We start from the raw sequence: 13,569 nt of genomic DNA on the forward strand, positions 1-13,569 counted from the left end.
AGCATTGTGTTTTAACAAGATCTTTCTGGCTACAATGTGAAAAATGTTAAAAATAGAGGCAAGGTGGATGAGAGGAGGAAAATTAGGGGACTATTTCAGTCATACAAATGAAGGATGCTGTGGCCTGGATCACAGTGGTGGCAGAGTAAAGCTTATCAGATATTTGCGGGAAAGCCCTTCTCTATTAATTTGGGAATATAAAATGCCTCTGTCTTTGTCTATGACATGCCATATTTTTCTGCTAAAAGAAGAAAAAAAATGCTAGAATAGAGTTGGCAAAACACCTCAGTGCTTACTTAGCATTGCCTGTAACTCAATTCTGACATCCAAAACCCTAAAGAATTGTATCCCAGACTGAGAAAGTTCTGGACCACTGAGGCAAACTGGACAATATATTTTCAATAAAAGGAATTTTAAAATGGGTTGGTCTGTAAATTCTTTACCTCAAGGCTTCCTTTAGGGGAACCTGGTATATTTATCACCAAAAACTTCATGCGTGTAATTGGGAACATTCCTCTCCAACCTTACAATTCTTCTTTGAACACACTTCCTAGTTTAGCTCTGTGATAGGGCCTTTGCTGACTTTGAAGGGCCAGATAAAGGGCCTTTGAGGGCCTATCAACACCTCTTTGTGACCCCACTTGAACAATGAAGCAGGCATGGTAAGCAGTTCCTAGGCCTCTGGTGGCGAAGTCCTCACAACTGACTCAGCCACTTTTCTCAGCTAGTTTTTTTGACTCCTTGATATCTTTCCTTGCAATAGTCTAGGTTTCAATTTCTCTTTCACGTATGTCTCCCCTCCGCACCCCCACAACCACCCTGCTTTAGCCTTCAACCTCTCACCCTCAACCAACTTTTTGGATCTAAAAATCTCACCAAGGCCTGTTGTGGACATATTTTGGTATTAATTCCAGCTGTGCTGACCTGTAACACACATGAACACATCCTTGACAGATTGTTTGAAACCTAGAGGGACAGATGAATATAGGGTTCAGTTCAGTTCAGTTCAGTTCACTCGCTCAGTCGTGTCTGACTCTTTGAGACCCCATGAATCACAGCACGCCAGGCCTCCCTGTCCATCACCAACTCCCGGAGTTCACTCAAACTCATGTCCATCGAGTTGGTGATGCCATCCAGCCATCTCATCCTCTGTCGTCCCCTTCTCCTCCTGCCCCTAATCCCTCCCAGCATCAGGGTCTTTTCCAATGAGTCAACTCTTCGCATAAGGTGGCCAAAGTATTGGAGTTTCAGCTTCAGCATCAGTCCCTCCAATGAACACCCAGGACTGATCTCCTTTAGGATGGACTGGTTGGATTTCCTTGCAGTTCCACGGGACTCTCAAGAGTCCTCTCCAACACCACAGTTCAATTCTTCAGCGCTCAGCTTTCTTCACAGTCCAACTCTCACATCCATACATGACCAATGGAAAAACCATAGCCTTGACTAGACAGATCTTTGTTGGCAAAGTAATATCTCTGCTTTTCAATATACTGTCTAGGTTGATCATAACTTTCCTTCCAAGGAGTAAGCGTCTTTTAATTTCATGGCTGCACTCACCATCTGCAGTGATTTTGGAGCCCAAAAAAATAAAGTCTGACACTGTTTCCACTGTTTCCCCATATATTTCCCATGAAGTGATGGGACCAGATGCCATGATCTTAGTTTTCTGAATGTTGAGCTTTAAGCCAACTTTTTCACTCTCCTCTTTCACTTTCATCAAGAGGCTTTTTAGTTCCTCTTTACTTTCTGCCATAAGGCTGGTGTCATCTGCATATCTGAAGTTATTGATATTTCTCCTGGCAAACTTGATTCCAGCTTGTGCTTCTTCCAGCCCAGTGTTTCTCATGATATATTCTGCATATAAGTTAAATAAGTAGGGTGACAATATACAGCCTTGACGTATTCCTTTTCCTATTTGGAACCAGTCTGTTTTCCATTTACCAGACTTTTATTTCAAGGACTGTTGACTAGCTAGAGTGCACAGACTCTAAAAGGAGCCATAGTTCTGTTGTGTATGAGTGATGCAACTTGAAAGGCAGGCCCTGGGTATAGAAGGAGTAGGGGGTTGCCTGTGAGGCTAATCAAAAGCCCCCTGGCTTGAAAATCCCACTGCTGCTATCACTTCTTTGGACCATGACACTGAGCTCACAAAGACCTCAGTTTAAATGTATGTTTTTTAGATGGATAAATGCCTTAAGACATTAGCATCAATTGTTAATATTCTAGTAAGGAAGAACTTGCCAGGTTAATTTCATGTTCCTTAAGAGTAGTTGAGAAGAATAATAATGTCTAAGTAGATAGATGTGGTTTTGAATCGCAGCTCTGCTACTTAATAGGACCTGGGGCAAGTCTCCTAACCCTCTAAGCCTCAATTTACTTATGTATAAAATGGAGATAGCATCATCTACCACACAAAGCTAATGTGAGGATAAAATGAGGTAATGTTTTCAAAAATGCCTGGCACATGGTAGGTTTCAATAAAAGTGTGACTCCCTTAAACCCTAGCAGAGAAAAACCCTAGAAGAGATGAGATTCAGATAAGTTTTAGAGATAAAGTGGAATGGGAAGTAGGAAGGCCCTTACAAGAGAAAAAAGAGTTCTGGCTGGGAAGAGGGGACAACTGGAAAGCCCAGACAGCTAAAAGAAATTAAGGCTCTGGGCATCTGTGCAAAGTCAAGACACAAAATTACAAGGAAAAGGAGAGTAGAGAAGTGTTGGCATCCTACTAGCCAACAGCTTCCTTCCTAGCCCAGCTCCCTCCTCACTTCCAGGCAGAAACAGCAGGGTTTCCTAATAGGGCCCAGTAGACTTCCTGAAGTGCACTGATTCTTGAGAGTAGGGTGGGGTTACAGCCAGTGATCCAGGAATTGCATGTAATGGAGGGAACCTTGTGTCAAGTCCTGCCTATCCTCCTTCTCCACATAAAAAAGGTACATAGAGCAGTGTCAGACATGTGCAACTAGGTCATTTGTCAACATGAAGGAAGGTTAAGGACCGAAAACTCTAAGAGAACACCTCTCTGCTCCCATCCTGGAGAATTTTGTTTTGGGGGTTAAGGGTCCAATCCCTTTACAAGCATTGGCAATGTATCCAAGATGCTCCTCTCTCAGGCATATCTCTACCCCAAAACCAAAATAATCAAAATGGTTAGTCCTATATTTGTTCCTGGAGCAGCTGTCACCCTCTATCAGAAACTATCCTCTTAGGCATCAATTCCCAACATGGTTTCTTGACAGCCATACACAGCAAATCAGTGACATATTTGATGTAAGTCACGAGCACTTTGTTAACCAAAACGAAGGGGATTATTTTAATAATTTGTTTTGTTGTGTTGTATAAATTTCAATAGCCTTGAGGTTATGCCTCTAACTTGGTCACTCTCCAACATTAGGTAGTGATCCATGACTTTGGATATACGTATGTGGCATATGTGAATGCCCTTCATCACATGAGCATTTATTTTCTCTTGCTCACTCTTCTTTTATTTTTTTATTTTTTTTAATTTTATTTTATTTTTAAACTTTACATAATTGTATTAGTTTTGCCAAATATCAAAATGAATCCGCCACAGGTATACATGTGTTCCCCATCCTGAACCCTCCTCCCTCCTCCCTCCCCATACCATCCCTCTGGGTCGTCCCAGTGCACTAGCCCCAAGCATCCAGTATCGTGCATTGAACCTGGACTGGCATCTCGTTTCATACATGATATTTTTCATGTTTCAATGCCATTGTCCCAAATCTTCCCACCCTCTCCCTCTCCCATAGAGTCCATAAGACTGTTCTATACATCAGTGTCTCTTTTGCTGTCTCATACATAGGGTTATTGTTACCATCTTTCTAAATTCCATATATATGCATTATTATACTGTATTGGTGTTTTTCTTTCTGGCTTACTTCACTCTGTATAATAGGCTCCAGTTTCATCCACCTCATTAGAACTGATTCAAATGTTTTCTTTTTAATGGCTGAGTAATACTCCATTGTGTATATGTACCACAGCTTTCTTATCCATTCATCTGCTGATGGACATCTAGGTTGCTTCCATGTCCTGGCTATTATAAACCATGCTGTGATGAACATTGGGGTACACGTGTCTCTTTCCCTTCTGGTTTCCTCAGTGTGTATGCCCAGCAGTGGGATTGCTGGATCATAAGGCAGTTCTATTTCCAGTTTTTTAAGGAATCTCCACACTGTTCTCCATAGTGGCTGTACTAGTTTGCATTCCCACCAACAGTGTAAGAGGGTTCCCTTTTATCCACACCCTCTCCAGCATTTCTTCTTTTAAAGCAAGGAGCTTCCATTTCTTGTTCAGTGTTAGTCACTCAGTCATGGACTGGAGTAGATAGCCATTCCGTTTTGTTCTCCAGGGGATCTTCCTGACCCAGGGATTGAACCCTGGTCTTCTGCATTGTAGGTAGATTCTTTACCATCTGAGCCACCAGGGAAACCCCCCAAAACAAAAGGTAAGTGGAAGAGGTTTGAAAAACTTTTCTTTGCTCTCTTGCTATGGACCAACCCAGAAGCACTCACGCGTGCATACATCCCAAGCCATTTCACTCATAAATGACTCTTTGCATCCCCATGGACTGTAACCCACTAGGCTTCTCTGTCCATGGGGTTCTCCAAGCAAGAATACTGGAGTGGGTTGTCATGCCCTCCTCCAGGGGATCTTCCGGACCCAGGGATCAAGCTCACGTCTCTGGCATCTCCTGCATTTGCAGATGGGTTCTTTACCACTAGCACCACCTGGGAAACACTCATAATGGCCTGAAAGTGAAAGAAGGTGAAAGTGAAAGTCACTCAGTTGTGTCTGATTCTTTGCGACCCCAGGACTATACAGTCCATGGAATTCTCCAGGCCAGAATACTGGAGTGGGTAGCCTTTCCCATCTCTAGGGGATCTTCCCAACCCAGGGATCAAACCCAGGTCTCTCACATTACAGGCGGATTCTTTACCAGCTAAGCCACCAAGGAAGCCCAAGAATACTGGAGTGGGTAACCTATCCCTTCTCCAGTGGATCTTCCCGACCCAGGATTTGAACCAGGGTCTCCTGCATTGCAGGCGGATTCTTTACCAACTGAGCTACTAGGGAAGGCCTACTAAGACTTAATGGACTCCGAGCAAGTGACAATGCACTTTTGTGAGCATCTGTGAGTCTGTGTGAACGTCTGCACATTTATCAATCAATCCATGTGACTTGTGTGTCCCCGCACGTCCGTATTTGCATTCTGAGGTAACATCTGCTAAACTACAGCACCAAATATCTGGCTATTGCTGCAGCTTTAGGGCTAACGTGGTGGGGAATAAGATGCAATCTCCATTTAATACAGGTTAGTAGAGATAACAGGAAGATGGAGATCCAAGGAATCAGTGGATTTCCTGGAGGTCAATTTTTTTAATTGTCGAGATGGTAGGTCATGCTAAAGCAATTTAGCCTTTAACCACTAAAGGCACTACTTGGAAATTGGTCTGCCATGCTCCTTTTTTTCCCTCTTGCTCTTGATTTTTTTTTTTTCCTGCCAGTTGCAGCTAGAATGAATACTTACAGCCCAAGTGCTGATTCTCAGAGAATAATAGTTTGGATAAAGAAAGCTTGTTAGGGCTTTCACTGCAGCCTTGTTATGTGCAAAGTCAGAGTCTCTCCTGTTTCTTTGCTTTCAAACCTGAAGGCATCAAAGGGGCAGCTAGATCATCTTTGTTTTAAACTCTCTTTTCCCCTGCTGTCAGCCTCTACTATTTCTCACCTTTTTTTAAATTAATTCTTCAGAGAAGTCCCACTGTGAAGTTGGCCTGAAATGGTTTATTCTAAAGAATGGTTTTAGTGCTCTTGTATAAGGTACCACCCAGGAAAGTACCTCTCTGGATGTGAGTGGGTCTCCTTCCTCAGAAAAAGGTATTGACTAGGATGGGAAGGACAGGAGGTACTGAGGAAATGAGTGGAGCCTGACTGACGGAAGAATCCCCTCTTAGTTGGAGAGCTGGTGATTGTGTGGAATGAAAAAGGCAAGAGAAATCCTTTGGGTCCTCATGGACCCACAGTCACTCCCAACACCACCCCCACCCCCAGCCAACCAACACCCTCCAAGACACAATTCACCAATCATTTTTCCATAATAGCCTTTAATACTAAAATGCATTATATTTTTGAAGCAGAGAAAACACATTTAAGGGGAAAACAGAGAACCACCAGATAAAAGGAAACAATGTGGCAGATAACACCATTTAAAACATAACTGTAATAATTTAATAAAGCTGCTTTATCATCTTCATAAAATAGAGTGGTGATTCTTTTTTGTCTTTTTTCTTTTTACAATGATTCAATCACTGTGAAAATGTACATAACATACAGATCAGCATATACAACAATTTCACCTTCATATAGTCAGCAACAGAGACTGCTTAATGAGACATACTGTACTTGCATCCCTCTAAATTTCCACCCTGGTTTGACAGGTAAACAGTAATAGTGTCATCAGGCTCATTCCCCTCACTAGAGGAGCGAAGGCGTAAGCCTTTTGCAACTAATACCTTAGCATTCAAATAGCACAAGAAGGTATTTGTTGCTGAATTTCTAGCTCAAGCTAGTCTGGCTCTTGGTCATTAAAGTCTGCATTCTAGCCTTCCTCAGCTGAACGCCAGCCAGTGCCAGTAAAAATCTACTTAACCAGTGCTGTAATGGTGTTAGCTGGTTTGTTTGCTAAGGTTGACAGCAACTTTCAGTTAGTAACAAGGTCATTTTTAATTGCCAATATAGCTGGAGCAACAATCAGCATCATCAGTTTTCCCTAATGACCTACAATGCTTTCCAATCAAGATCAGGTTTTCGTGGGTTGTTCTTTACCAAGAGCACCTTACAATATATATTTCAGACAAGGTGGTTGATTTTCTTTGTTTTTACAAAAAGCAATATGAGTTCTATTGGAAATTAATTCACTTTTACACAACATGTGACCCACAGGCCAATTCCAGCTTCACAAGAAAATAAAGAGAGCTGCAACAACTTCATTAGGACAATGTGTTTTGCTCTGGAATATTTCATTATCAATATAAAGCCACCCAGTCCCAGCCCCACCCCCACACATACCCTTTGAATATTACTTTGTTACATACTTAAACTAAAGAACAACATCTCAATACACTTTAGTGTCAGCAGATACAATTTGACTCATGAAATGACATCCTTAAATGTAATTTTACTGAGAAGGCAAACACTAGGACTGTATACAATGGACTTCTTAAGCTCATTTATGCCAGTTTTTCAAAGTCAGTTAGGGTCTTATTACCCTGGATAAAGAGCCAAGTGGACCAGACTTGTCAGGATGCTCTGGGGACCATTCAACATCAAAATGATCCTCATAGAGTGAATTGGAATTCCAGCCAGAACTTCTATTATGTACAGTAATGATCCTTTTCCCACACTGGATGCCCAGTCAAGCTATTCTTACATACTTGTGTCTCCCAAAACTGCCCTTTGTCCTTGATGCTTCAAGTGGACCACTTTTGTTTTGCTTGTTAATATAATAGAGCAATATGAAAAGTTCAACTGAATTCCTTTCAATCCGGTGTATGTTGAAGTAACACTATTGGGATGACACTGGATGGCTCCAGTTTTCAGAGTTCTAAGTTGTATTCCTCTAATATTTTTGAGTAGTGATCAATGGGTCACCAACTTATCAGTCTAAATGGACACCTTAGGTGCAATTAGCTCTACTAGGCAAGTTTACACTGGAGCAGTGATACTCAAAATGTGATCCCTGGACCAGATGCATCAGCATCACTGGGGAATTTTTAAATCAGCAAAGACTCAGGCCTCACTCCAGACCTACTGAGCCAGAGACTCTAAGTGCAGGGCCCATCAACCTGTGCTTTACCAAGTCCTCAATCTTTAGTGGGCATTTGATCCATATAAATTGCTAGGTCTCACCCCCAGAGGTTCTGCTTCAGTTGGTCTTTGTGAGGACAGAGAATTACCATTCCTAACAAGTTCCCAAGTGATATTAGTACTGCTGGTCCAAGGACTACACCTTGAAACCACTGCCTTTCAGGAAGTGCAGGGTCCCTTGGCCCATTACCTATTTGGGCAATAAAGTGGGCCATAATTTACTCTACTGGCTTTAAGAGAATCCAAGGGATGGTAAGTTTCCTTCTGAACGGGTTCATAGATTAGTCAGTATAGAGAAAAGAAAAAAGAGACTCCACACAGCACGGCTCCCTTCTTCCTATTTCTTATATGTATATAGCATGTTCCCATATTTGGGGAGAAGCAATCAATCAATGCAAACTAACCTGTTTATACTGCATGAAACCATTCACATGCTCAGGGACATGCCCAAAGCAGTTAGTAGTAAAGCATGTCATACCTCAATATGCCACACCTAAACACACCTAAAACGTCAATTCCTCCCCAAAAGGGACATCAGAATAAGTGGAATAGAACTCCTTAAGATTTAGGAACTGAAATTGATCCCTCATATTTAAGTGTGTAACATATTTAGAGAGGAAAAAAAGGGAGAATGTTTGGCCCTCTGGCCTTTGTGGCTTTTCATCAGACATATTGGAAAGGAGAGAAAAACATGAACCAAAAGGGAAAGTTAGGATCCTTGCACAAAATTTCTTTTTGCAGGCACAGCCTGACTATAAAACCAGCATACAAAGCCCTCCTAGGATGCACTTGTGCTTCTGGGAGGATTTATACATCAGACAACTGTAGAGGGGGAAAAAAGACATTTTCTTAATGAGGGAAATTCTCTGAACATACTCAGTAAAGGATTTGGAAGCCAAAAAATATCTGACTGCCCATTGCGAACAAAGTATTTTAAGAAGGAAAAAGGATTGGTCTATTGCTTGAAACTGAATTCTGGAAAGAAAAAAAAAAAAAAACAGGGTGGAGGGCGGGGGTGAACACAAGAGAGAAGCAGAATCAATGTCACTTCTACATTAACCATTTTAAATTTGGCTGGTAAGAGACATGGCAGCCAGTGGCCACATAACATTGAATGCTCCCACTTGCCACAATCTTTTCAGCTCCCTCATCCCCACTGAGCACATAAGAAATACACCTGTACAAAAGCTGTCAAATCTGACTTGAAAGTGAGGTGGTAGCTAACAGTATAGCTAATATCTGGATGGATCAGCAGAGGAACAGTCTAAATTCTATGGGCAGCCATCATAAATTAAATGGAAAAAAAAGTTAATTTTAACATGCTAAATAAACTATTCACTTGCAAACAGAAATAAATACTTAATTCAAAATCTACTACTAAAATAAAATGAGTTAAAGGGGAAAAAGCGAGAGAATTAAATGAGCCAAAATGAAGATGCTATGATAATTGATTTCTAATTGTGTCAGTTTCAGGGGGAAATTTGCAGTCACACCAATATTCTGCATGAGGTAGTATTCAGCACTGAATAAGAAATAAGAATGAATTTGTAGCTTCATTTATAACTTCTTTTTCAGAAATATTCTCCCCTACTAACCCCATTCCCACTGCCTTACCCAGCCCCCTCCCTCAAACCCTCCTTCCCACAAAAGAAAATGTCCCCAGTTAATGTATAAAGCAGGAACTCAGGCAAAAATAACTAAAACATTTAAAAGAGTGGACTTATCTACCTAACTTAAGAAAATAAATCATCTTTTGCATTCTTAATGCTCTAAGCCTTTTTCTCTGCATATTCTTGAATTTCAAAAAATGAAACAAATGAGAACATAACCACAAAACTTGTTTCTCTAGAAACAACTCTTTTAAGACCAAGACAGAGCAAAGGTGACATATTTGTTTTCAAATTATGAACTCTTAGGCTGCAAGAATACTATGTTGGCTAGTGAATATTAATAGACAGTTAATAAACAGGGGAGTTTGAGGAATGTTAAACAAACAGAAAAAGAATGTGTGTAACAAACTTGTTAATAAAAATGGTGTATTCCTAGCCTATGGCAAAGAGTTGGCTAAATCTAAAGGATTTTTATTTTAATAGTTTCCTGTTCACATTTTTAATTTAAAAAATGTATCACTCATAAATACGAGTTCAAATGTCCAAGTGTCTCCATTCAGAAGGCACGATAATTGGATTAGGGATGCTGTTACCTGTTACCTGTCTTTTCCTAAACACACACTTTGTACTGCTTACTCTGTTCCTATTTATACTCCTATGATACAGAGCCACATGGAGTTCTCAATTCCAGTCCATGACGTGCTTTGCAGTCTAATTTCTAATCATGTTTGGGAAGCACTGAATCAGGAAGTATGTGTCTGAAAAAATGCTAATTTAAAATTCAAAATAGATTCAGTCTTTTGAGTTTTAGATGATTGGAGATAGGGAATTTCTAAGCCTGGAAACTGATAACTTCAGGAGCAACTTTCCTGTTCAGGGCCTGAAAGTCAGAAAAATTGATCTCATAAAATTTTCAGCACAATATTTCTGACAACTGCAAATTAGATAGCAGAATATCCAAAAATGACTTTCTGTAATGATCTATCATGGATCTAGGCAAAAGCCTGAAAGTCAGGAAAAATACTCTGCAACGTGGTGAGCAACCATTCTGTGGGTATCCTATGTGAATGAGTACCCTCCAAGTACTCAGCCTATACATATGGCATTACTCATTCACTTGCCATCTCAGTTGTTTGCACTTTGTTTTTGTCTGTAGTTTTTTGTTTTTTTTTTTTTTTAAGAAAAAAACACCAATTTCTATAAGCCTTTTGCCACCACCACACATGTAGCAATTTGCAATATCAAATACGACAATAGCACAGCTAGCAAAAGTGTTCTTTAAAGCAGGGGTGTCCACAGCAAAGTAGCGGCATTGGAAAGTACTCGAGCTTCAGAAACAACCATTTGGGGACTCAATTTCACATCACTGAATCAATGAATAGTACACAATAAATGACCGTTAACTTGTCTATACTACAAACAGTGGCAAACTTATTCAAGGTGTCCAGAGCCTTTTTTTTTTTTTTTTTTTTTTTTGCTTTTTTTAAGTGTAATCCTCCACAAACAATGGTAATTTTATTATAATTTTGACATAGAAAAATATATAAATTCAAACACTTAATACATAATACTTTTCACAACTGAATTTGTCTCTGTTTCCCCAACATCAAGGCCCCATGAACGACTCAAGCCAAAGCTAATTTGCTCCAATGGAACACCCCTGCTGCCTGTTGAAACGAGAGGGATTGTCACAGATTGATAGTCATTTATAAACAATACATTTAGGGAAAGCTCTGAAATACAGCCACTCAAGAACCAACCATTGGTGAACAATTAAATGATCAGCTACTGCTTCTTAGCTAGCCAGCATGGTTTCTCTCTTTCTTCTTCCCCAAGACTGATTTAGAGAATGATATCCTTCAGACGCTTCACGCCAGGAGACTCTTTGTCTCGACCTTCCTTCAGAATGGGGTTGACCTCATGCACGACTTTCTCACCATCAGCTCCACGGGGTTCAGCTTCAGAGGGACGAGAAGGACCATTGTTGACATACTGCTCCAGATCACGGGCAGGGGGTGCCAGGGCAACAGTGTAAGACACAGAAGGCTTGGTAGGCAGAGGGCTCTTGAGGTGCAGAGGGGAAGTGACAGGGCTAATAGCCTCACAGCCATTGCCCGCCTCCCGGATAGCGCTGTTGACCTTGGGGCTGCAAGTGGTCACATCAACAGTCCTTCTCCCTTTCAGGGTGGGCCTCTCCTCAGCTGGGTGGTCGCTGACATCCTTTCCAAAGGTTGCGAAAGTCCGCTTGGTGGGGCCGCAGTCATCATAAGCTTCAACATCAGCAGCAGTAGCTTCAATGGACAGTGTGATGATGTTCTTCACATGCTCAGGGGACTTGGAGCAGGTGGGCATGGGGTTCCGGGGCATCCAGCACCTGTCAGAGTGGCCAAGAATACGGCATTCTTCCCTGCAATGAAATCCTTCATTCTGATCTGTTTGGAGAAAATTAAAAATATCAGTTTCATCAGCTTTTCCCAGGAATCATCATTACTTCCCAGTGCTCAAGTTTCTTAGGTACCCAGAGGGGAAATGACACTTTTAGATAGTCTTTTATTGCCTTTTGGGACAAGTGTGAAGCTGATGGTAAAGGTGCTGAGACTCAGCATTTTATCAACAATTCCTGCTAAAAATCAACTGTGTTTGAAACAGGTTCTAGCAGATATACTGAGAAGTCTTAGCCATGTTTTTGAGTAATAGCACTGTCAACCATGTTTCTACCCTGCTGCTGCTGCTGCTAAGTCGCTTAAGTAGTGTCCAACTCTGTGCGACCCTATAGACGGCAGCCCACCAGGCTCCCCCGTCCCTGGGGTTCTCCAGGCAAGAACACTGGAGTGGGTTGCCATTTCCTTCTCCAGTGCATGAAAGTGAAAAGTGAAAGTGAAGTCACTCAATCGTGTCTGACTCTTCATGACCCCATGGACTGCAGCCCACCAGGCCTCTCCGTCCATGGGATTTTCCAGGCAAGAGTACTGGAGTGGGGTGCCATTGCCTTCTCTGGTTTCTACCCTAGTCAATGATATTCAACGCTTAATTTTAGATTAGTAACATACTCTTTGAAAACCCAATCACATCACTTCTTTTTGGCCACCAATCTCACCAGCCAATCTCCTTACTAAACCCTTTACATGACTTCTCATGATTTCCCATGAGAAGGAATATACTGAGATCTCTTCCTTCCATCTGATCCAGAAGCTATACCTGGCCTTGTGCACACATCCCTCATGGGTTGAACATCATTTAATTATACTCAGCTAGCCATTCCTTCTTATCTTTCTTATCTGCAATTTCATTTGAGTCATAGTTCTTAACATAATTTCTTCATGGATTACTTTAACCCTATCATAGATGATCTCAGCAGACAGCATTCATAATTATTGGCAAGACATGTTTTTCTCATTTTATCCCAGGTTCATTTGGAGTTAAGGTTTTAATTTGGCTCTCAGAAAAGCTTTCTATATGGGCTTCACTAAAGTATGGACTCAGGGTTAACTTCTACCTGTCCATTGGAAAACTGTTAATGTCTGGTTTAGACCTCTAGTTTTCCAGATCAATTTATATTTATGTTACATTCTTGCATGAGGATGACCTAGTGAAATTTTTCATATCACATTGCACAATGCATCAAAATATGAGCAGCTTAACATTTATAGATGTCCTTGGGGTAGGACTGGAGGAGGTAGGGAGACAAGAAGAGATTGCAAAGACAAAAAAAAAAGTTGGAAATATGTGCTATGAGTGCTTTTTTTGCAGGAAGAAGTCTGCAATTCAGGGACTTGCCTGATATTAGTCTACATATAACACACCTTCCTTATACAATTGTATTTCTATTTTTTAGTATTTTTCTTGAGTTTTTAGAGTAAATGATACAGCAAAGAGATAATTCTCTGCCTCATTTACCAAAAGTTATTTTGGTAAACGGGTACTTGGGAGGACGTTCAAGAAATAATGGTTGAAATGAGTGCATATTTCATCATTTGGAGAAAAAGTGTTAGAAGCAGCTAAATGTCAAGGCTTAATCCAGGCTGAGTTCACATTTCAACATGACTCTGGAAATGGCTTTTGACCTAAATTACAG

The 13,569-nt window shown here is 41.0% G+C and overlaps 1 protein-coding gene across 3 annotated transcripts in view; it reads right to left on the reverse strand.

Moving 5' to 3' along the window:
* Positions 1-6,102: 6,102 nt before the first annotated feature.
* Positions 6,103-13,569, reverse strand: part of PCDH19 (protocadherin 19) — a 134,372-nt gene continuing 126,905 nt past the window's right edge. For all 3 annotated transcript variants that reach the window (XM_061409142.1, XM_061409141.1, XM_061409143.1), the window contains one exon: positions 6,103-11,926. In XM_061409142.1, the coding sequence (XP_061265126.1) occupies positions 11,337-11,926 (590 nt within the window). In that variant the 3' untranslated portion in view covers positions 6,103-11,336. The remainder of the gene's footprint in view (positions 11,927-13,569) is intronic.

This window comes from Bos javanicus, chromosome X (assembly GCF_032452875.1).
Source record: "Bos javanicus breed banteng chromosome X, ARS-OSU_banteng_1.0, whole genome shotgun sequence".
Taxonomy (NCBI): Eukaryota; Metazoa; Chordata; class Mammalia; order Artiodactyla; family Bovidae; genus Bos; species Bos javanicus.